Source organism: Rhinolophus sinicus, linkage group LG11, assembly GCF_036562045.2.
Source record: "Rhinolophus sinicus isolate RSC01 linkage group LG11, ASM3656204v1, whole genome shotgun sequence".
NCBI classification, from domain to species: Eukaryota; Metazoa; Chordata; class Mammalia; order Chiroptera; family Rhinolophidae; genus Rhinolophus; species Rhinolophus sinicus.
In genome coordinates, this window is record NC_133760.1 from 9,150,647 (window position 1) to 9,173,402 (window position 22,756).

The window sequence follows — 22,756 nt, forward strand, 5'->3', positions numbered from 1 at the left end:
TTCCCTTCCTGAAGGTCAATCCTGTAACAAATCTCTTATCCATGCACCGACCTCCTAGTGATGTTGATTCTCTGATTGAAGCCTCAATAAGGCTCCCAGTGATATCCGCGTCCCCCGAATCTGTGATGTCACTTTACAGGGCAAAAGGGACTTTACAGATGTGATGAAGTTAAGGATCTTGAGATGCGGAGATTATCCTGCAATATCTGGGTGGGCCATGTGTAATCACAGGGTCCTCCGAACAGGGAGGCAGGAGAACAGAGTAGATGTGCAGATGGAAGCAAGAGGTTGGAGTGATATGAGGAAGGGGCCATCAGGCACAAAATATAGGCAGCCTCTAGAAGCTGAAAAATGCAAAGGAACACATTATACCCTAGAGCTTCCAGAAGGAACCAGCCCTGCAGACACCTTGACTTTAGCCCAGTGAAACTGATTTTGGACTTCTGACTTCCAGAACTGTGAAAGAATACATTTATGTTGTTTTAAGGCACTGAATTTGTGGTGCTTTGTTACGGTGGTAACAGGAAATGCATGCAAATCTGATTGGTACACAAAAGATGTGTCTACAGAGTCAAGACACAGGTATTGTATGTCAGGGGGGCCTGGAACCTTGGAGTAAAATGTGACACAGCATGAGAGGCAGTCACATAGAAAAGAAATCACATGATGACCTCTGGTCTCAATGTCAAGAACACACAAGACCTAGAGAAAACCGGAGTCACTCAAGTCAATTGTGGTACTCCTTGGAAACATACACACACACACACACACACACACCCAGAGTCACTATGGAATCTAACAGGGTCCTCTGGAAAGATGTCACACACAACACCAACACCAGAAATAATGGCACAGTGACGTAATAACAGAACATTCAAACACACTGGAAGTCACAGAGTCACCCACACATGTCATCGTCAGTCTGAGACTCACAAGGTCACTCATGGAGTGAGCTGGATATGGCATACAGGTGTGCACACACACACACACCCTCCTCACCTCCTCATGAAAGAGTCTCAGCTAAGCCAGGGATATGGTACAAAAATAGTTTATTACAAAAGAAATCTAACCAAAATACCTAATAATTTACATTATTTTCAGTGCCTAACTACAGCCCATCTCTCTCTCTCCTCATGGATCTGGGTGGAGGGCAGAGGAGAGTGGCTGTTCCCCAGTTCCAACAGCTGTGGAAGAGGAGAAGGAAATGAACATTTGGGTGAAATTCCAGGTAGGAGACTGATGCCTGAGAATAATAGGGGTAAGAGTCCTGGGCCAGGGATGAGATGGGGGAATAGCTGTGCTTAGAAGAGGGGGCTTATGATGGATGTGCCTCTGTGCAAATCTTGGTTCCGAAGACTGGGGGGGGGGGGGCAGAGTGAGGTCTTCACAGTTTCCAGGAGGATTGACCCCATAGGGCAGGGAGGTCCCTCCTCATTAGTCTGAGATCTGCCCCCCCATCCCTCTCAGCTGCCTCCTGGAGCTGGGGAGGGCACTGGCCGACCAGGGGCTCGGAGAACCCCGACAAAGGGCAGGAAGGCAGGTGGAGATGAGGGAGGAAGGAAGAAATTGGGGGGGGCCATGGGGAATCCAGGAGGGTCCTTGGGGGGAGACTGGGAAGGTGAAGAGGATGGTGATGCAGACAGAAGACCTGTGGAAAGAAGAGAGAGACGAGGGGTGAGGAAAGTGAGACACCAGATCCAGAGAGAAGGGGACTATGGGCCCCAACTCCTGGGTTCTGAGGGAGGGGCCTGGGTACTTCTGAGGGAAGTGGAGGCTGGAGGTTGGGAGCTGGTTTCTCACCATTGGAGCTGAGGCGGCTGCTGCTTTCAGGGGAGGTGGTGGCACTCCTCTCAGGGGAGGGCTCTGGTTGTGATGCCGTAGCAGGCCGTGTGGCCTTCCCCCTCAAGATATCAATGACCTGCGAGAAAATGGGGGATCACCACCAAGCCACTCCCTCTGTCCATCTCTCCTTGCTCATGGGGTCTGTCAGTGAGCATGGCCTCTTTCTCAGTATGTGAAGGTGGGCATGTCACTCCCTTTCTTTGTGCCGCAGTCTCTCCTGCTGTCTAGACCTCATATGCATGCACTCACAGGCTCCTCTGCTCCCCTCCACGCACTGGCACAGACACACACACCCTCCCACGGACAGGCACTGGAGAATAGACCCCCCCCCAGCCGCTCCCCCAACCTGCGCGTGCACTCACTCGTCGGCTGCGTGCCACCATGAGTGGCGTGTCGTTGTGACAGTTCTTGAGGCCGCTGTCCGCGCCGCTGCGAACCAGCATGCGCACCAGCTGGAGGAGCCCGCGGCCTGAGGCTGAGTGCAGAGCTGAGCTGCCGGAGTACATCTGCGCGTTCACGTTGGCGCCATGCTGTGGGGTCCGAAGGGGCGGGTCAGGACCACCACCGATGGTGGGGGCCTAGGCTTGGTCTGGGATGGGGGCGGGGCCAGAGGGCGGGGCGGGGCCGGGATGGGGTCATAACCTAGGACAGGACCAGATCGCGGGTGGAATGTTAGAAGGGTGGATGCTAGAACCCAGGGCAGGTCAGCGCGGGATCCGGCGGGCGGTACTGAATCAACCAGGGCTGGACTCCGGCCGAAGTAGGGACGGAGTAAGAGAAGGGAAGGGTCCAGGGTCGAAACTGGGCGGATGGACAGCGCGGGGACAGGTCAAAGCTAGAAGGCAGGGTCAGCAAACCTCTCGCTGGACTGGGCCTGGGCCGTTTGGGGTGGCGCGGGAGGAATGGGAAGTGGACTAGGACAAGTTCGCAGCCTGGGTGGGGAAGTCATAGCGTTGCCAGAACCAGGACTAGAAAAAAGGGTCAGAGCTGGAAGGACGAGGACGATGGCCAGTTTGTGCCTGAGGAAATAGTGGCCGAGAGGCCAAGAGCAGGGCCGTACTCACCTGCAGCAGCAGTTGCACCATGCTCAGGCTGTTGTTTTCCACGGCGTGGATGAGTGGGGAGCGGCCGCTTTTAATGTCCTGCGGCGGGAAGGAAGGTCTTTAAGTCTCTCCAAGCTCTGCCCAAAGAGCTGGCGGCCCGCATTGCGACCGCGACCGCTAGGTCCAGCGTCACAGTCCTGCCAGGGACATCGAGCTCCACCCACCCAAGCGGGCCCTCTCACGCCAGTCCCGCCTCTTTGGACTCCGCCCCTCTTGGCCCCACCCCCGGCCTGCGCTCCCTTGCTCACCACCGCATCTATGTCTGCGCCCCGCTCCAGCAACAGCAGTACCGCTTCGTGGCACTCGGTGTTCACGGCCACGTGCAGGGCAGTGAGTCCTGAAGGAGAGGGAGGCTCAGTTCAACCTGGGCCTGGGGCTTTGTTGCCCCAGAAGGACGCCAGGTCCGGCCAGACAGCCCCACCCTGCACCATGGTGGGTGCTCACCTTCGTAATTGCGAGCCTCCAGGTCCACGATGCCGGGGGCCGCGCTGTCCAGCAGGGCCCGCAGGCAGGTCGGGCTGCGGTGCTCACACGCTAGGTGGGCTGCTGTCTGGCCATTGCGGTCCAGTGCCATGGGGCTGGCACCAGCCATCACCAAGAGCCGCACTACTGACGGCAAAGTCGTGATCACAGCCAGGTGTAGTGGTGTCTGGGGAACACAGACTGTGAAGGACCCGGACCCCGCCCTGTGTCCCAGTCCTGCCTCCCTCACAATTTCCCCAAATCCTGACTCCCAGCTGCAGTCTTACTCAGGAATCAGAAATCTGGAGCATCCCCTCCCTCAGATTCAAGAGCCTTTCCTCTCCTCCTGGAGGGCCCAGAAGTTTGAGCCTCCAGTCCCCTCCTCCCTCAGATCCAGGAGTCCAGGCCCCCAGCCTCACCTGCCGGAGGTTGTTGTAGATATCCAGCTCCCGGCCTCCATGCTGGAAGAGGTTGACTAACCGATGCACAGCTGGCAGATTGCCCTGCACCACAGCAATGTGGAGTGGCCTGGGGGTGGGGGTGTCAGAGGCATTAGGGGCTGCTCACCTCTTAGCAGCACTGATTCCAATATGTGCTGGATACTTCGGAAGTATCTCCAGAATCCAATCACTTCTTCCCACCCCCCCTCCTTCCATCCTGATTCAGCCACCATCATCTTCCTCCTGGACTGTCTTCTCACTGGCCTCCCTACTTCTACTACTGCCTGACTGTTCCCTGCATAGCAGCCAGAGGGACCCTATTAGATCCTACGTCAGGTCATGCTCCCCTCAGAACCGTCAGAGTAAAGGCCAAGTCCTCATCATGGTCCATGGGCTCTATGTGATCTTGTCTCCCCCTCTGTAATCCCTTCGACCTCATCTCCGTCCCCTCTCTTCACTCTGATCTGGCCACTGGCCTCTGTGCGGATCCTCAAACATACTAAGAACGCTTGCCTCCTAGGGCCTTTGCACGGGCTATGCCCTCTGCTTGAACAGTCTTCCCCCAGACATCTGCAGGGCTTATGCTGAAATGGTATAGCAGCGGCTCGCTCCTCCTCCCCCTTACCCTGCTTAATTTTCCTCCACATCATCACCTGACATGTACTCTTTACTTGTTTCCTGTCTGAATCTCCCTGGTTGGAATGTCCTCTCCACCAGGGCAGGGTGTTTTGTCTGCTTTGGTCACTGCCCAGTGCCTAGGACAGTGCCTGGTGCTGAGTAGGTGTTCTATAAAAAGGCGCTGAATAAATGAATCCATCTTAGTGATCCTTGGCCATCCTTGAAGCTGGTGACCATGTTCCCACCCCGCTGTGGGCCAGTTTCCTCATCTGTGAACTGAGTGAGGATGAACTAGATGCCATCAAGGTGTCCATCAGCTGTGACTGTATGTCACACTCAGCCTCCAACCCAAAAGTATCTACCTGGAGGAAGTTTTGCCCAAAAGGGAGGTAGGATAAACTGGGATGAGGGTCACTGTTTTGGAGGTTGGGCTGTGCAACCCAGATGCCCCCTTTCGGACTGAAGGCTCTAATTCCCCAGTTTCTGAGAAGGTTGTCAGCTCTACGCATTCTGTGAGAATTACCCTCCACTGAAAAGAGCTGCTTGCCTAGGTCATGGAGTGTGGGGGACAGCTGCTATCCAGTGGCATCCAGTGGCTGGCATAGAGGGCCCAGGCTTCTGGCCTCAACTCGGGAGGCCACTCCAGCTGCCACATCCCCTGTGGGATGGCTGAGGCCCTGTTGAGATTACACAGCAGCTCAAGTTCTCCCTTTGCCCAGTCCTTAACTTCCTGCCTGCTTCCCAGGGACCCCAACCTGGAACAATCATTTCCAGCTGAGGGCAATCTGGGATGACTGTGCATGGGCTAAGGCACGTGCGTTCACTCCGGGTGGGGGCGCATTAGCACTGAGGGCCCAAGGCTGACTGCACGTACACAGGCCTCACAACATTTCCTTCAAGTCCATTTACTGGAGAACTGCTTTCTCACCCATCACTGCCTGCTAACGGACCAGAACTTCCCAACTGTGGAATGTGCATCGTGGACCCACATTTTAAACCAGCTTCCTGGGTGCTTGGGATGGAGAAATCCTGCAGCCCCGAGGGCTTGGGGGTGGCGGTGGGGCCTAAGGAGGCCAGGGTTGCAAGCTGGGTTGTGGTCCTCACTAGCTGAGTGTCTAGGGAAAAGTCACGTGGCCTTTCTGAGGCCGGTTTTTCCCTTCTGTGAAATGTAGCCCAACTCCCAGGAAGAGATTATGCAGGTGAAACGCTGAACTTCGATCCTGATCCGTGAAAGCCCAATTTAAAAAGAAAATGTTGGGAGAGAGGCCAGACCTGGGCCCTCTGAGAAGGGCTCCCTTCCCTCCCACATTTCCCAGGACACCGGGCCCGGGTCTCACTCTCTCTGGGCCAGCGGGGTTAAGTGAGGGCAGAAGGAGCGAATGATTTCAGAGAAACCATCCAGGCCTGAGTTCCCATAAACGCGCGGGCCGCAGGGGGTGGGGCGGGGCTGGAGGAAGTGGGGACGGGAGGGGCGGCCCTGCCCTCGGACTTCCAGTAACAGGTCTGCTGGGCGGGGCTCCGCTTCCTGCTCCCGGGGGAGGGAAGCCTGTCTCGCCAGGGATCTACCGGGCACCCCAACTTCCATCATCGAGTGGGGCGGAGGGGGAGCCCAACCCAAAGATACCTCGCTTCCCTGGTGGGAAGGACCCCAAGTCCTCCAGCCTCGGGGTCCCTCTGGAACTCCACCCTTCAGGGCTCAGACTCCAGCTGGCTGCTTGTCTCCCATATCCCGGCATCCACCTCCAAGGTCTCTTAGGACCCTCTTTGCGGATAAGGACTTTCCCGTCCCTCTCAGTTCTAGATCCCCAAGCTGCCCAGCACCCTGTTTCGTACCCCTCAGAGATCAGTACCCCCACATCTGCTCTCTGGTGCTCTACTCTCCCCTACAACCCCCCTCTTGGAGACCCAGATTTCCAGCTTGCCACTGCCTGACCTCTTGGGAGTCCAGAGGCCCTGGGATTCCTTGCTCCCTTGAGTCCCTAGAAGGCCAGCCTCCCAACCAAGCTTTGCAGCTTTGGGGACCCAGACTTAGCGTGTCCCCCTCCCCCGCCCCCAGGCTGCGCCAGCTGCCCATTCCGGTAAAGCCTCGGCCAGAGCGGAAGGGGTTAAGGTTAGAGGGAGCGCCGGGAGTGGGAGGCTGCGAGTGAGTGACGGGTGCTGACGTGGGGGAGGCAGAGCAGCTGGGCTGCGGTCAAGTTCTGCGGGAAGGGATTTCCCCCGACCGGCAGCTGAGGCAGAAGTGTTTGCTTTGGGGGAGAGGGAGGAGATGGGGGGAGCGGGGTGGGCGGGTGGGGCTCGTGGCTAAAGATTGGTGTGGTAGGTCTCCTTCTGCACCCTGCTTTCACAGGCTACAAACAACTCACCCCTGGGGGCACATACACATTAAATCTATTTCACAGATGACCCCAGAGGTAGCCAGAGGGCAGGAAACTAGCTTTATGGAGCCCTTTATATATCTCAGACACTTTCTCCTGCTTGGGCTCACAGGTTGGCCCACAACCACCCCCCGGAGATCTGTTCCAACAACATCCACTCCCATGTATTGAGCACCTACTGTGTGCCCCACCCTGTTCCATGCACTATATATTTGTACACCATTGCACTGACTCCTTATTGTAATAGGTGCTGTTGTGAGTGGAGATTTCCAGATAGGGAAACTGAGGCTCATGGATGTGAAGTCACCCAGTGGGCCAGTGGTGGAGCCCCCTTTCTTCCCTGCAGAAATAGGCCTGTTCATCCTATCCCTACTTGTGGTTTCTAATCCCCAAACCAATTCTCAGAGAAGTGCTTTATAGAAGTCATCTCATTTCTGTCTCACAGGGACTCTTGCACACTTATGGTTCTTGTTTTGACGGGGAAACTGAGGCAGAGAGGGGTGAGAAAACAGCCAGCTGAGACTCAAACTTAGGTTGATAGAATAATAAAGCTTGATGGTCAAATGTGCCAAGTGCTTACTTTGTGCTAGGCACAGGGCTAAATCCTCCCATGCAGGATTTCTCAGCAGCTTCAAGAATATATTTTTCAATCTTCAGGTGATAGAACTACGGGATTTGTGAAATCAATTTAAGGGGTTGTCAAATTAATCTAGTGGGTTATGACAATGAAATGCACTAGAATAGAAACACTAGAAAACACTAAAGTACATCCCACATAGTGAGGGTGAGTATTGTTTTGTTCAGTGCAATTTTTATTTCAAGTTTATGTATGTATTATTAATATAAAGTAATACCTATTGAGCACTTACAGTCTACCAGGCTCAGTACTAGGGGCTCAACATGTATAATTCATGTAATAAATCAATCAATGAAATGTCTCATTTTTGGGTTGTGATAAAAAATTTTCTCAGGGTGCCCATTTTTCAGAAAAGGAAACTGAGGCTTGGAGAAGGAATGGGCCTTGCTCAACTAGGGTCGAGTTAAACGGAAAGGCCAAGCTGAGAGCCCCCTGTATTATGGTGGGTGGAGGGCTGGCCTCCCTATCTCTATTCCAACTCCCCATTGATGGGGGAGTATTACTCACGTGTCTCCGTCCTCATCCGCACGGGTGGCCATGGCGATGTCGGCTGTCAGGGGGTGTTCCATCGAGCACACCATGGGGTACAGGGGTGGAGGCAGGTTCAGCAGAGGAAAGGGGGAGCCCATGGTTGGGGTGGGGTACAAGGGCAGTAAAGGTCCTGCGCAGAGAAAGGACATGGGTGAGGCCAAGCCCACAGACCCTCAACCAATTCCCCACCTCCAGACCTTTGCTTCTGCAGTGTTACCTGCCCTTTATCCTAGGTCCCTTTTGCATCTGATACTGGGTCCTCAAGACTCAAGACAAACTCCCTTTCCATGTCCCTCCTCTGCGCTCTCACAACTTATCCTCCAGTCTGCCGCCTGGTCACTCTCATTGTCACTTATCTTATCATGTGTCTGACCCCTGTCTCCTGCTAGGCAAAAGAGTACCTTAAGGACTGAACGCCATCACCACCCAGTAGGAGGACCCCGGGGCCTGTTAGCTGAGTGAATTTGTGGATTAGGGAGGTAAGGATGATGAACCACTGGCTATGGAGTGTGAGATGAATGTCTAGAGTGTTTGGGGAGAGGAGTGGGTCAGAAGGTGAGAGGGGGTGGTACATGAAGCATGTTCAGATCACACTGTTGGACCACTGCGGCACTCAAATCCCTATCTACCCAGCAATTAGATGAGGGAAACCGAGGCCTGGATTCTCACCCAGGGAATGGGTGAGAAAGTGGAGAGGCAGTGACATGCCTCCTGATGCACAGCTTGATGGGGTGGAAGGTGCAGAAACTGGACAAAGGTCTGGAGGCACTAGGCCTGGGCTCTGCCGCTTTGGGGGGACACTCAGGGATGGTGAGGTGGACATAGCTGTGGCAGGGGAATGCCCCTTCCTTGAGGTCAGGGATAGAGACAAGAAGGAGAGAATGGTGCTTGGCCTTCTCTGTCATATCCTGATCCTTGGGAGCCCCTATTCCTGAACCCCTCAAGTTTCCTGGTCCCGTATCTCCAATACCAGGCCTTGGGGCCCTGAGGCCTTCTGCCCAGAGACCCCTGAATCCCTCATCCTGACCCTAAACACTCGAGGCTGAGCTCTCCCCAGTCTTGCCCCCTATTCTTAGAACCCTCAGTTCTCGAGCCCCCTAAGACCACCTGATCTTGTGACCGCCGAAGATCCCTGGTGAATACATATAACTGGGTGCTTAGAACCCTGGGTCCCTGTCCAGCTGGCTCCTTAAGACCCCCAGTATCTGGGTCTGTTTCCTTGGATCCCTGAGGTTCCAGGTATTGGGGTGCTCAGAACTCCAACTCTGTTCTCCTAATTCCCAAAGTCCCCTGATGTTTTTGTTCCTGAGATTTGACATCCTAGAAGCCCTAAAATCTGTCTCCTTAGAACCCAGTCTCTGTTCCCCTGACTCCATCTGGATGCCTAGAACCCCAGTTTCTTGGGCCTGTGCACTAATTCCTCATAACCCTAGATATCTGGGTTCCTAAGAGCTTATAATTCTGTGTTCCTGGGACTTCAGACTCTGCCCTCTTGATTCCAAGACTAAATCTGTACTACTGGGCACTGTTCCCTGGGTTCCCATATCTGTGGCATTAGGACTCTGGGCTCTGTACCCCAGAGCTCCCTGACACCCAGTTTCCTAGGAACCCCATTGTGTCCCAAGGCATTGCTCCCTGATGCTCACATAGGTGTATTCCTGGGACCTCACTCCTGGCTCCCAGGAGCACCATATCTGTGTCCTTGGGAACCTGGTTTCTGTCCCCCAGCACCCTGTATTTGTATTTGAGCTCTGCCCCCTGGCTCTGGTGACCCTATGCCCCTGTCAGGCCCCCAACCCGACCATGACCGGAGGGAGCCACTCACCCTGGTAGTAGACCGCTTCTGGCCGGGCCAGGCCGTGGGGATGCGCGGGAATCGCTGTTGTGTCGGAGCCGCAGCGTAGGGGATCTGGGGTGACAAAGGGCCCCGCAGCGCCGCGGGGGACGGCGGGCTCTGGGGAGGGCGCCCGCAGGGGGCGCTTGCGGAGCGGCAGCGCGGCGCCGGGGGGTCGAGCGGCCTTGGGCCGGGTGCGCAGGTCCACGGGCCCCTCGTCCATGGCCCCCGTGGGGCATCGGGGCATGGGGCCGCCGGGGACGGCGGCCGAGCGGGCGGCCGGAGCGCGGCTCGGCTCGGCTGCACCGAGGGAGGTTGCGCCGGGAGCCGGGACTTCCCCTGCCGCCGGCTGAACTGAAGGGACTTTTGTCCGCCGGGGCGGTGCCGACCGCCCGCCTCCCCGCCCCCGACCCCCCCGGAGCCACCCGTCCGCCCTAGGGGTTTCCTGCACCCCGACAGCCCACTCGCCGCGCCCCGCGGAGCACCCCGCCGCGCGCCCCGCCCGCACCGTGCCTCTTGCCAGCCCCTCCCGGCCCCGCGGCGCCCGCTGCGGCCAGGCCTTGGCTAAGGATGGGAAGGAGGCGGGGTCGGGGTTGGGGGGGGTCCCCACCCCTGCGGCTATGGGCCTTTTTCAGTCTCTGTGTTTTTGCCCTTCTGGCTATATGTCTCTATCTTTCTCAGTTTCTGTAACTCTTGTCTCTCTAGCTCTCCGGTCCGGATAGATGTCTCTCTGAGTCTCTCTCTCTCTCGTCTCCACATCTGTCTGTATCTCTGTCTCTATTGTCTCTGCGTCTCTCACCGTCTCTTTGTGTCTCCAGTGCTGTCTGCTTCTTAGCCTCTCCCCCAGGGAGGGTGTTCTATGACTCCCTGGGGTCGCTAGGGCGCGAGTTCGAGTCCCTACTCCCACTTCCCCGCCGGGTGACCTTGACCAGCCACTTCCCCTCTCCGAGCTGTTTCCTCCTTTGTGGGAGCGAAAGGACGCACCCAGGGCCGGGACTGTCCTCCGCAGGCTCCAGGCACTCTCCCTCAGCTTGCCCTGCCCCCATCTCTGCCTCCCCATGTGCCTCCCCGGCCTTGGGTCTGAACTTTGCTGGGGGTGGGTGGGGTGCGGTGGAGGGTGCACAGAGAAACACTGAATGTGTCCCTCTCCTCGAGGTTCCTGGACCCAGCCCACGCAGCCGGGCACCGGGAATCCTGAAGGAACAGAGGAAGAAAGAGCCGCGGCGACAGAAGCATAGAGATCATAAGAGACCAAGGAAAAGAGACAGAGAGATAGCAAGAGATGCAGACACAGACCAGAATCGAAGCGACCAAAGCTCCGGCAGTAGGGCGGGGGGCAGTTGGCTCCCCCTTCTCCCTCACCTCCCCCTCCCATCCCGGGAGGGGTCGATGGGTGGGGAACAGGCCGGGCGAGTTGGGGGACGTGACTCACAGGCAGGCTGGAGCTAGGGGGGAGGGGCGGAGGCGGATCTCGTCCCGGGCCCCTCCCTGCCACCCTTCTCCCCGCCCCGGGGAGGGGCCCTAGCGGTACGGGGCTTTCCCGGATTTCCCTGGGGGCGGGGCCATCGCTGAGGTTGAGTCCAGGTCACTGAGTTACAGAAGGCGAAGGGGGAGGCTTTGGGGACCTCGGGGCGCGGGACTGTAGGGGCTGCAACCCGAGTCTGGCCAGGCGGCACGCAGGGTCGCCCCGGTTCTCTCTGTGCGTCTCCCCCTGTCTTTGCAGCTCTGTCCCTTCATCACAAGCCTCCTTCTCCATTCTGCAGCCTGCCCCATCTCTTTTTGTTTATCGATCTCTGTGTCTCTGTCTCCTATCCAGTGCCTCTCCAGAGCCCTGAAAGTGGGTGTGGGGCCTCGTCCCCGGGAAGGGACTTTGCGGGGGACGCACGACGGGACTCGTCCCACCCCAGTGGATCATTAAACCCGGGATATGAGGAGCAGCTGTAGGCAGGGAAAGACCTGACTTCTTCCCCTTTTCCCCATTCTCTGGATCTACCCCTCAGCCCCCTGTAATGGGGGAATGTGGGGGAGGGGCAAGACCTGAATTCAAATCCCACCTCCACCCCTTGCTTCTCAAAGTCCTCTCTTTTGACTCTCAGTTCTTCTGGCAAATGGGGCTGATGTCAATCCCTGCTTCTCAGTGTTGTGGGGGCTACAACAAGGGGAGAGCTTGGAAAGTCTGGGTGTTGCTGTCCCCACTTACCCAGCCCTCACCTCCAGGGATTGTCAAACACAGGAGAGGGGTGGGATGTAGAGCACAACCCCACTATACAGAAAGGGAAACTGAGCCTCAGAGGGGCGGGGCTCGTCAAGGTGGAGACCCGAGGAGGTAGGGTTAGAAGGACATGCAAGGTCCTCCCACTCCCCTGCTCCCTGTGGCAGGTGGAGCAATGGCTCAGCCCAGACAGGACTGGGGAGGAGGACATGTCTGCTTGGTCCAACGGGGGTTTGGAAGGGCTGGGGAAGATGGTGCTGGTGGTTTCCAGTCTGAGGATGGATGAGGGTTAAGAGAGTTTAAGGGAGGAGGACCTGAAGTAGGGCGACAGGTCCGGAGAGAAGTAAATGGTCTGAGGGAGGAGAAAGGGTCTGAGAAGGGAGGTGAGGGTCTGAGAGACGGGGGCATTGTCTGAAGAAGTCTGAAAAGGACCAAGTGAGCACAGTGGCTCTGAGGGAGGAGGTGAGGGTTGGGGGAAAGAGATGGGTCTGAGGAAAGTGGAGATTTGGAGGGGGTCTGAGGGTGGAGGTGAATTCTGAGGGAGGAGATGTAAGGGAGAAGATCTGAGGGTAGAGGAGCAGTTGGAGGAGGGCCTCCTTGGGGGCAGAAGAAAGAGAGGTGTGCTTGGGGAACCAGCTGGGACTGAGGGGAGGGAAGAAAAGGGAGGCTTGGAGTCAGCCCCGCCCTGTAGCTGTCTCTAATTTCCCAGAATCTTCTGCTGCTCAGGAAAGTCCCAGCTCCCACAGCCGCCTCCCTCAGTGTCGGGAATGGAGGATATGGAACCAGGATGACTACCCCCTCTTTTCCCCCCTAGCTCCCTGCACCCCAGGCGGGGAGGACTAGGGTCTCCCCTCTCTGGGCCTTGTACTCTGGAGGCCCCCTGCCAGCAGGGGCAGCCCCTGGATGAGTCCCAGAAACTTTCCAGAGAAGGCCCGGAAGTCCTGCTTGGTGTCTAACCACTTTCCCTATTCAGGCTGCCCTTTGTACCTGTTTAGATTTTCTCCTTCCAACTGCTTTATCCCCACTCATCCTCCTCCAAACTCCACTGGGGAAGAAAGGGATAAGATTGTACCTGGTCAAGGTCCCAAGAGGGAAGTGAAGTCCCAGCTAGAAGGCTGTGGGCCTGGGGTAGCTTTTTTGCTCTTGGGGGCCTCAGTTTCCCCTTCTAAGAAGGGAGGATAGGGTTGTCCAAACCCTAAGTTCCTGTTGGCTTAATTCCTGGGCCTTGTCATGCTTTGCTTCTGACTGAGGTCTGGGTGCAAATCCTGTCTCCTGCTTTCATTAGCTTAGTGAATACCTCACAGAGCCCCAGCTATTTATAAACATCCTTATTTATAGAACAGATTCAGTCAAGAAAATAATGCTTCCATCTTAGAGGCCCTGGTGAATAGAAAATGCTCAATTCAATGTAGCTCCTATTGTTATTACTCCTCTTATAGCCATAGGAATAAGAATTATTATTATCAATTAACTCAAAATTTCAACAGCAGGACCTATTTCATTGAGGAAATTAGGTTTCAACATCCTGGGCTTAGAGACATGGGTTCGAGCCCTGGCTCTGCCATGTGTTAGCTGTGTGACTTTGGATAGGTGGCTTTCCCTCTCCGTGCCTTTGTTGTGACTTTATAGTGACTATACATACTCTAGTTGGGAATGATAACAGCTCCTACCTCACAGGATTGCTGAGCATATGAAGTGAGACCAGGTGTGCAGAATGAAAGAATGAATGAATAAATGAATGATATCCATTCTTGTCCCCACATTGCCTGCCTTGACCCATCAGGCCAGGTCTTCTTTGTTGCCCTTTTCTGCCCAGACAAGATGGTCCCGTTCACTCTGGGCCAGGCTCCCCCTAGGAATTGGCCCACTTAATCCTTGACAATTTGTAAGGAAAATTCAACTAAAATCCTCATCTTACAGAGAAGGAAACGCACAGAAGGGTGAAGTCACTGCCTGGAATCACATGGAGAGGGCCAGGGGGAGTCAAGGTTTTAAGCCAGGTCTCTGTGACCCCAGAACCCTAGTTGCTATACCCACTGACCTGGGAGGGGTTGTCATTAGTCCCTGCAGGCCATCCTTCCCAGTTCAATTCTAGACCCTTCTTCCCTGGGAAGAAATGGTTTAGGTGGGGAAACTGAGGCATGGAATAGCAAAGTCCTGTGTACAAGGACTTCAGGGACTAGCAAGGTCCACACCTTCAAGCACAGGGAGAGTGGAGCAGATGGAGAGAAGGTTGCAATACAGCAGGAGGGAACAGAGAGCAAGTGAATTTCGCAGACAGAGGAAGACCGAGACCATGAGCCCGGATGCGGAGGGACTTGCCCAAGGTCACACAGCCTCCAGTCTGGGCTCTGCATTGGAAGACCACCGTGGGTTTGCACACAGCTCTGCTCCCCAAGGCTGCCCCTACTCGACCCCCAGGGGTGAGTGCAGGCCAACTTCCTGGAGTGTAGTCTGAACCCCCTGGTTCTTCCCCACCCTGGGGCCTTGGCAACTGCTGGAACCCCTGGCACCAAGCAGGACCAGCCCATCTGGGGACTGGGCCAAGACTTAATCTTCCCCTTTCTCCTTGCTGGGTCTGCACGCACAACGCTGAGTCAGAGGATTGCAACATCTTCTCTCAGAGGGCTTTGAGACCAGACACCCTCCCCGCCACCCCCATGCACTGCCTTGATCAGACAGGGCTAATGAGGTGGGAGGGGATATCTGGGAAGGTCAGGTAGGACACATGGGTCCAGCAAGGTGATGATGGACAGTCAGGCAGTTTAATGCTGGGCCTCAGTGTCCTCATGTGTAAATAGGACTCACTCACTATCTAATTGTTTGGGTTGGAGTCCCAGCTCTGCCACTTACCAGCTTGGTGTCCCCGGACAAGTGACTTACTTACCCTCTCTGAGCCTTGGTTTCCTCATTTATAAAATGGGAGCAAAAATATTGCGTGCCTCACGCAATATTTTTGTTGTGAGGATCAGATGAGTTAAAACACATTGGCATAGGCTAGCACAGAGTAAGTTCGAAGTAAATGGAAGATATTATTTTTAAATGATTGCTATTAGTACTCTAGAGATGGGAGTGACTGTCACAGAGACAGGCTGTTTGGATTCCCCTTCAAGAAAAGACTGTGGCCCCGCTGCCAGGGGTGGGCATGCCTGGTAGGCTCCCACAGTTGGCTCCTTCAAGGTCTGCCTTAGCTTGCCAGTTGGGAACACAGTCTCCTGGGCATCCTCCGGCCACTGACTGAGCCAGGCAGGGTAGGAGGCTCTGGCCACTTTTGCCCACTGTGGAACTTCTCTAATGGGGCAGTCTTTGCTTCAGGCTGGCATTGTGGCCTGATGATTTCCCAGACCTCATCCCGCTCCCCACTTCCCTTTCTCCTGTGTTGCTCCCCATAAACCTTTTGCCCTCTTAACTTAAAGCGCCTGCTTTCTGGAGGACCCAACCTGTGACAATGGCCTTCGGAGTCCGACAACCTGAGTGTGAGTATCAGCTCTGCCTGGGTGGCTTTGGAGTAGCATCTTATCTCTCTAGGCCTCAGTTTCCCCCTCTGAGCCATGAGAATAATAACACGATGGCTGGGAGGATTCAGTGAGTCAGCAATTAAGCCTTTGACACAGATACGTCATTCTCATCAATAAGGAGTGAGACGAGTCTGGGTCTGCTTTCTACTCTGCCAGTTTCTGGTCAGGTGGCCACTGGCAAGTGCTTTGCCCTATGAGCCTGGTCAGTAAGATGGAGCTGGACCCCTCCTTCCCAGGGTGGGACACTGCTGAGGTCAGGTGTGGAAAGCCCCCGCCAAGCCTGGCACACTGGATACTCCATAGCCAGGTGCTGTCACCACTGTGACTGCCATGAAGGACTGGGTCAGGGGTGCTTGGTGGTCAGGGATCTGTCGGGTGGGCGTGTCTGACCACCCGTGAGGCCCTGGTTTTGGGCTGAGAAATAAAGGGAAGTCCCAGGGCTGGGAAACTGTGGTGTCCTCCTGTAGAAGTTCCCTGATTCTAGGATACACCACAGAGGTGAGGAAGGGGGAGGCCCCTGCCTGCTCATTCAATCAGCAAGGGAGGAAGGTGAATGTGCGAGACAGAAGGCTGGTGGGGGTGCGGGGGCAGTCTCCCTCATCAGACTGGAGTCCCCCAGGGTGGACTCTACCCTCAGACTGGGAGGTCCCTGAGGTGGGGATATGTCCCTCAGCAGTGTAGGAGTTCCTTGCAGGTTTGAATTGTGTTCTTCCTCCTCCGTCAGATCAGATGCTCCCTGAGAATGAGGGTGTGACTTCTCCAGATTAGATATTTCTAAGAGTAGGTGAGACCTGTCCCATCTGGACTTGGAACTTGGAACTACCCCTGGTTGGATGGCTGGGGCATGCCTCACATTAGACTAGGAGTTCCTTGAAAGTGAGGCACGGTGCTTCCCTCATCTGTCTAGGACAGTGGTTCTCGATCGAGGGGGGGCAATTTCACCCCTTGCCCCAGGGGACATTTGGATAAGTACTAGACTAGACCAGAGTTTCCTGGAGATAGTGGGCATGCCTCCACCATGCTAAAGCTCCCTGAGGGTAAGTCTGGGTCCTGCCTCCTCCATCAGACTAGCTCACTGAGTTGTGTAGCTTGAATTGGCCATTGTACTAGGAGTGCTGTGACAGTAAGTCTGTTTTGTCCCCAATCGTAGTCTAAGCTATGAATTACCCAGGTGTGAGCCAGGGCCTGTCTCCTTCATCCAATTGAAACTTGAGTTGGGGAAGCATGCCTCTTCCATCAGCCGAGCCACTCCTGGAGATGGGGCAAGCCTACCCAATGAACTAGCAGTCTCTTCCCAAGCCCACTTCCCTAGGACAAAGTACAGAGCCTATCCCAGTGGAAGGGACAGCACCCTCCCTGAAAAGCCAGCCTTTTCCCTGGAAGTTGGCACCTCCGCAGCCCCAGGCCACAACCTCCACAATCCACCAGGGCCTAAAAATACAGAAGCAAAAATCCCCCAGGCTCCTGGGAAAGCATAGGTCACGCCAGGCCCTTCCTCATTTGAGCCGTGGGCCACGCTGGCCTCCCCTCCCCTGTCCCCAACCACCATTCTAGTCGAGGCCATCCCTGCCCACCAACACCTTCCCACAATAGTGAGAGCTGGGCTGGTGTGTCTGCATTACTGCACCCTGTGGAATCGGGTTCCAAGTCTGTAGCAAACCCCTGCACCGCAGCCTCCTAGCTGCACAACTCTGGGCAGGCTCAGTTTCCACATCCGAAAGCATGGGGCTGGCACTAGGCATTGGTGAGATTGTGCCCATGGGGCACTTAGCTCTGGGCTGGCTGGTGACAGATGGGATGAATGGGAGCTTTTACTGTCATGCTCTGCAGGAGGTAGGATGGGGACGGGGGTTGGCTTGTGGAGTACACTCTGGACATTACTCACCTCTGAACTTATCACTTTGGCCTCCTGTGGTCACACATTCACAGCACATTTGCTCACTTCTGGGAAAATCAAAATTGTCTTGTGTGTTTCAGATCCCAAATTCTCTTCTCGTGGCTTCCCGCTGCACGCTCTGGCCTCCGTGCTGGGGCTCAGGCACTTTGTCCCGTGGAGAACCAAGTCATCTGAGGAATAGACAGATGTAGAATCGTGGGATTAAAAATATATGTTTAAAAATCATGAAATAAAATGTGGAGAATTGTATAAAATATAATGCTCCATTTCACAAAGTATTGTAAAAGGGAGCAGTTAGGTTCAGAAATGGTGTTGCCAGTTTCTCAAAAACCCCTTCACGCCTCTTTTAAATCACAACGCTTTTCCTCCCCTCAAGGTAACCCGTATTCTTTTAAGCTTTTATTGCTTATCTTTAAACTTTTTCTACCTATGAAGACACGCCTGACCACTACAGTTTTGGATGTTGAATAAACAGTGTCTTATAGTACAACCTCTTGGATCTGGCTTCTTCTAGTCATTTCTATGTCTCTGAGGTTCATTTGTGTTCCAGCATCTATTGGAGTGTCTTCATTTTCATTGCTGTATATTATTCTCCTGCACGGATATACCGCAATTTATCAATCCACTCTCCTGTTGATGGGCACGTGAGTGGCCTCCAGTTTCTGACTCTTTTGAACAATGCTGTGTGCATCTCCTGGGGCCGGTAAGCATGTGTTTTTTTGCATTATCCAGGAGTGGAACTGTTGGGACACAGGGTGTCCATATGTCCAGCTGTGAAATATATAGCCAGACAGATGTGGCTGTGTCCATTTTCTCTTCCATCTCTAATGTCTGTTGTGAATTCTACTTGCCCAGAATCCTTGCCAGCACTGGCTCTGGCTAGACTTTTAAAATATGGCATGTGTGTGTGTGCGTGCGTGAATCTCATGGTGATTCTAATTTGCAATTTCTGGCTCAATAATGAAGTTGAGGACTTTTTCCTGTGTCCATTGTCCACTTGAATCCAAACGTAATACAGTCTTTAGGACAAAATATTCTAGAACCTTAGCATCATAGGGGCAAAGAATTCTAGAGTCCCGGACTTTTAGGAACAAGACATTCCTAGTACCCTGTGCCTCAGTTTCCTTATTTGTTTAATGGGAATAATACAAGCCTCTAACTCATATGGCTGGTGACAGGATTAAATGAATTATGTGTTCACACCTAGAGCGGAGCCTGGTGTGTATTGAATATTCAATAAAATGGTTTTCCCCAAAGCAGGAATTTCATCCATTTTGTTCTTTTCTGTATCCTTGGCACCTAAAACAAAATAGAGGTTCAATAAATATTTACTAATTGAATGAGTCCTAGAATCAAAGGATCAAAGAAACTCGTAATTGTAGAACTTTAGGCACAAAGACTAATAGAATTTAAGAAATGACGAATGATCAGGGTAGAGAGTCTTAGGAACTGAAAATGAACAAAAATGCATCCTTGGCAGACCTAAGACTCATTGTCTTCAAGTTATAGAAATGAGGAAGCTCCAGTGGCGAAGGCCTCCTAGCTCAGGGTCGGAAGGGTCTCAGGCGGGACTGAGAAGATGAGCTCTCTGTATTCTCACCCTCCCCAAACCACGAACCATGGCTGCTTCCCATTCCCATTGCCTCCCCTCGCCCTCCTGGCCGCCTCCCATCTTGTTCTCCCTGCACACCTGATGGAGCCCAAGGAAGCTGTTCCCGCCTGGGGTGTCAGCGGGAGAAAGTCCAGGCTCTGAGGCCCCGCACCAGGCACCACCTCCCTCCTGCCTTATCTCCCACTGCTCTGCCCTCACCCACACCCCTGTTTTTAGCAGGGACCTCTCCTCCCACCCTCCCGCCCACACAAGCCTCTTTCACTTTAGCCTCAAAGATATGCCTCTGCCTATGAGATCCAAACCAGGGCACACAGTAGGTATTTAATAAACATATCCGGCCTCAGCTTCAGCAGCCTCTCCTCCTCTTTGTAGGCTGGGTTTCCCAACCACTCTGGAATGTCACTATCTGGGGACAGCCCAGGCTCCCCTGTGAAGGCAGACCCGGGGCTGGCACCACTGTGTTTACCCAAACACTGCCCCAAACAGGGAGACCTCAGAGAGTGGGTCTGTCAGGCCCATCTGACATTTGAAAAGGCTTTCTTACAATGCACTGAATTGTGACCCCTGATGCTATCCCTCTGGGATCTAGACATGGCTGTACTTGCTTTTCTAGGTCAACAAAGGAGTGTTCAGGGGTTCAAAGGGACTCTGGTAAGGCCTAACAGTGCTCGGCCCAGGACCTGCAGTCCTGAGACACAGGGGCCTTTGTCAGGACTTCAGGTGTCTGTCACCAGTTCCACCCTAAAGACCCATAAAACACTTCTGTTTTGTTTGTAGATGTTTCTTGTTTTTACCCACGGTGAGACCTGAGACCTCAGCACCCACCCTGACGGCGCATCCCTTCCTCCCTCATCTCCCTCCTCCTTCAGCTGTGGCACAGAGAGGTTAGGGGCTTTGACGAAGGTCACACAGCCAGGAAAGGGCAGGGGAGATAAGATTTTAAAAATCAACTTTATTGAGGTATAATGTATATATAATAAAACACACCCATGTTAAGTGTGTACTTTGGAGGAGTCTGATAAAAGTTTAGAGTCATATAATCACATCACAATCAAGATAGAGAACGTTTCCATCGCCTCAGATTATCCCTGTTCCCCTTTGTAGTCAAACTCTCCCCTCATACCCAGTTCCTGGCAGCCAATGATTTGCTTTATTTTTTTATTTTTTTATTTCTATAGCTTTGGTTTTCCAGAATGTCATAGAAATAGGATCATACAGTATGTAGCCTTTAAGAAAATTCATTCAAAAATTTACAGGCAGTAAATTGACTCTTTTGGTTGTACCGTTCTAGAAGCTTTGTGACATGCATGTACTTGTGTAGTCACCCTCAGAATCAAAATGGAGATGATTGTCATTGCCCCTCAAAGTCCCCTCGTGCTAGCCCTCTGTGGTCACAGCCTTGCCCCACCCCACTCCTGGAACCACCAATCTGTGTTCTGTCCCTATCAAGTGGCCTTTTTCCAAATGTCCCATCAGTGGAATAACATAGTCTGGAGTTTGGCTTCTTTCACTCAGCTTCATGCATTTGAGATTCATCTATGTTGTCATGTGTATCTGCAGCTTGTTGCTTTTCATTGCAGGATAATATTCCACGGTGTGAATGAACCACAGTTTGCTCGTCCATCTACCCATTGGGAAACATTTGGGTTGTTTCCAGTTGTTGGCGATCATGAATAGAGCTGCTATAAACAAGCACGGACAGGTTTTTGTGTGACCAGAGGTCTGCATTTTTCTTGGGTAAATACCCAGAAATGAAATCACTGGGTCACATGAAGAGTGTGTGTTTCACCTCAGGGAGAATTGGCAAACTATTATCCAGGGTGGCTACTCTGGTTTGTGTCCCCACCAGCAGAGTGTGGTTACAAAGCAATGGTGTGAGTCTGGGTCTGTGAGATGGATCCGAACTCTTGGCCACCAAGCCCCAACGCTCCTGAAAAATAGATTGTGATGAAAGCTCTCTCCACCTTAGACACCATACAGGCAGCTGCTGGAGAGAGAGAGAGAGAGAGAGAGAGAGAGAGAGAGAAGGACTTTCTGGGCTGATGCAGGGTGGTCTCTCAGATGTATTGTTAGCGGGAAATACAGAACAGCATAAGAGTGTATGCCACTGGCGTAAAGAAGGAGAGGGGAAGAAATGGGTGTACCTATTTTCTTGTCCGGGCATAGACTATTTCTGGAATAAAACACAAGAAACCGGTAAGAGCAAAAATGGGAGGTGGGAGCAGAGCTGGAAAGGGGTAGAGCAGGGGGTCATGTCATGGTGGGGAGGTGACTTTTCACTTCCATTTTGCGCTTTTTGGATTTTGAAACTTGTGAACCTCTTACCTCTTCAAAATAAATATTTACAATCCATTAGCTCTGCCAACAGGTATTTCAGGCCTTGCTCTGGTGGTGAACAAATAAGGTTCCAGACCTTGGGAAGTCAGAGTCTAGTCCTCGAGACAGATTGTTAGCAAGACAAGGAAAATATAGACAGTGTTACATGTAGAGGGTGCCAAAAAAAAGTATACACATTTTAAGAAAGGAAAACTGTATTGAAATTGTAATAATATATACCGATAACAGAAGATGAATACAAGTCACTTTATTTTTTTAAAGATTTTATTGGGGAAGGGAAACAGGACTTTATTGGGAAACAGTGTGTACTTCCAGGATTTTTTTCCAAGTCAAGTTGTTCGTCCTTTCAATTGTAGTTGTGGAGGGCGCAGCTCAGCTTCAGGTCCAGTTGCCATTTTTAGTTTGCAAGGGGCGCTGCCCACTATCCCTTGTTGGAGTCAAGGAGTCAAACTGGCAACCTTGTGGTTAAGAGCCCACTGGCTCATGTGGGAATCGAACCAGCAGCCTTCGGCGTTAGGAGCATGGAGCTCCAACTGCCTGAGCCACCAGCCGGCCCCTACAAGTCATATTTGACTTCTGCAGTTACAAGAGATGCTCAAAGTGGTCACCATCAGTGTCCAGACACTTCTGATTACAGTGAACTACTGCTTCAGCAATGTTGACTAAAGTGTCCACTTGTATAAATTTTTTTGGCACTTCCGGTATTTGCTGCAGAGAAAAATAAAGCTGGCAAAGTACTGTGAGGAGGAGAGTCGGTGGTTGTTTAAAGCATTTTTTAAATTCAGTGGCCAAGGGAAGCCCCTATAAGGATTGACATTTGGGCAAAGATGTGAAAGAGGGAGAGAAAAAGTCATGTGGACATCTGGGGGAAGGGTGTTCTAGGCTGTGGGAATAGCACATGCAAAGGCCCTGAGGTGGTTTGTACTGGCTGTTCCAATGTGTCTGGAACAGAGCGATCAGGCAGGAAAGTAGGAGTGAGATTGGGGAGATGGGGGGCGGTTGTTGAACAGATTCTCGGGGTCTTGTGGGTTACTACAGGGACTTTGATGTTTTCTTGGGAGGAGATGGGAGCCATGGGAGGGTTCTAAGCAAGGCGGACGTGATCTGACTTAGGTTTTAACAGGGTCCCTCTGGCTGCATGTGAAGGCAAGGACAGAGGCTGGGAACCCAGTGAAGAGGAGACTGCAATTGTCCAGGCTGTAGGTGATGTGATGGTGACTGGACCAGGGTGATGGAGTTGAGATGGGGAGAAGTGGCTGGATTCAGAGGCTATTTTGAAGGCGGATACCCCAATACCTTTTACTTCTACCTGTGGTAGGGGCCGAGTGGAGAGGTACA

At 53.3% G+C, this 22,756-nt stretch overlaps 1 protein-coding gene and 2 long non-coding RNA genes across 3 annotated transcripts; 2 read left to right on the top strand and 1 right to left on the bottom strand.

Moving 5' to 3' along the window:
• Window positions 1-1,032: 1,032 nt before the first annotated feature.
• On the bottom strand, window positions 1,033-10,998 carry BCL3 (BCL3 transcription coactivator). The gene is made up of 9 exons (XM_019754915.2): window positions 9,834-10,998; window positions 7,985-8,138; window positions 3,827-3,935; window positions 3,390-3,594; window positions 3,194-3,282; window positions 2,907-2,984; window positions 2,205-2,372; window positions 1,801-1,918; window positions 1,033-1,648 (listed from the first exon to the last, which is right to left on the bottom strand). The coding sequence occupies exons 1-9, from the start codon at window positions 10,087-10,089 to the stop codon at window positions 1,464-1,466; spliced, it is 1,362 nt and encodes a 453-aa protein (XP_019610474.1). The 5' UTR covers window positions 10,090-10,998; the 3' UTR covers window positions 1,033-1,463.
• LOC141567436 (uncharacterized) lies at window positions 6,368-11,133 on the top strand. The gene is made up of 3 exons (XR_012490022.1): window positions 6,368-6,575; window positions 8,398-8,487; window positions 10,998-11,133. It is a non-coding gene; the product is annotated as an uncharacterized LOC141567436 (long non-coding RNA).
• Window positions 11,134-14,255: 3,122 nt separating this feature from the next.
• On the top strand, window positions 14,256-17,909 carry LOC141567435 (uncharacterized). Its single transcript, XR_012490021.1, has 3 exons — window positions 14,256-14,477; window positions 15,471-15,530; window positions 17,550-17,909. It is a non-coding gene; the product is annotated as an uncharacterized LOC141567435 (long non-coding RNA).
• The last annotated feature ends 4,847 nt before the right edge of the window (window positions 17,910-22,756 follow it).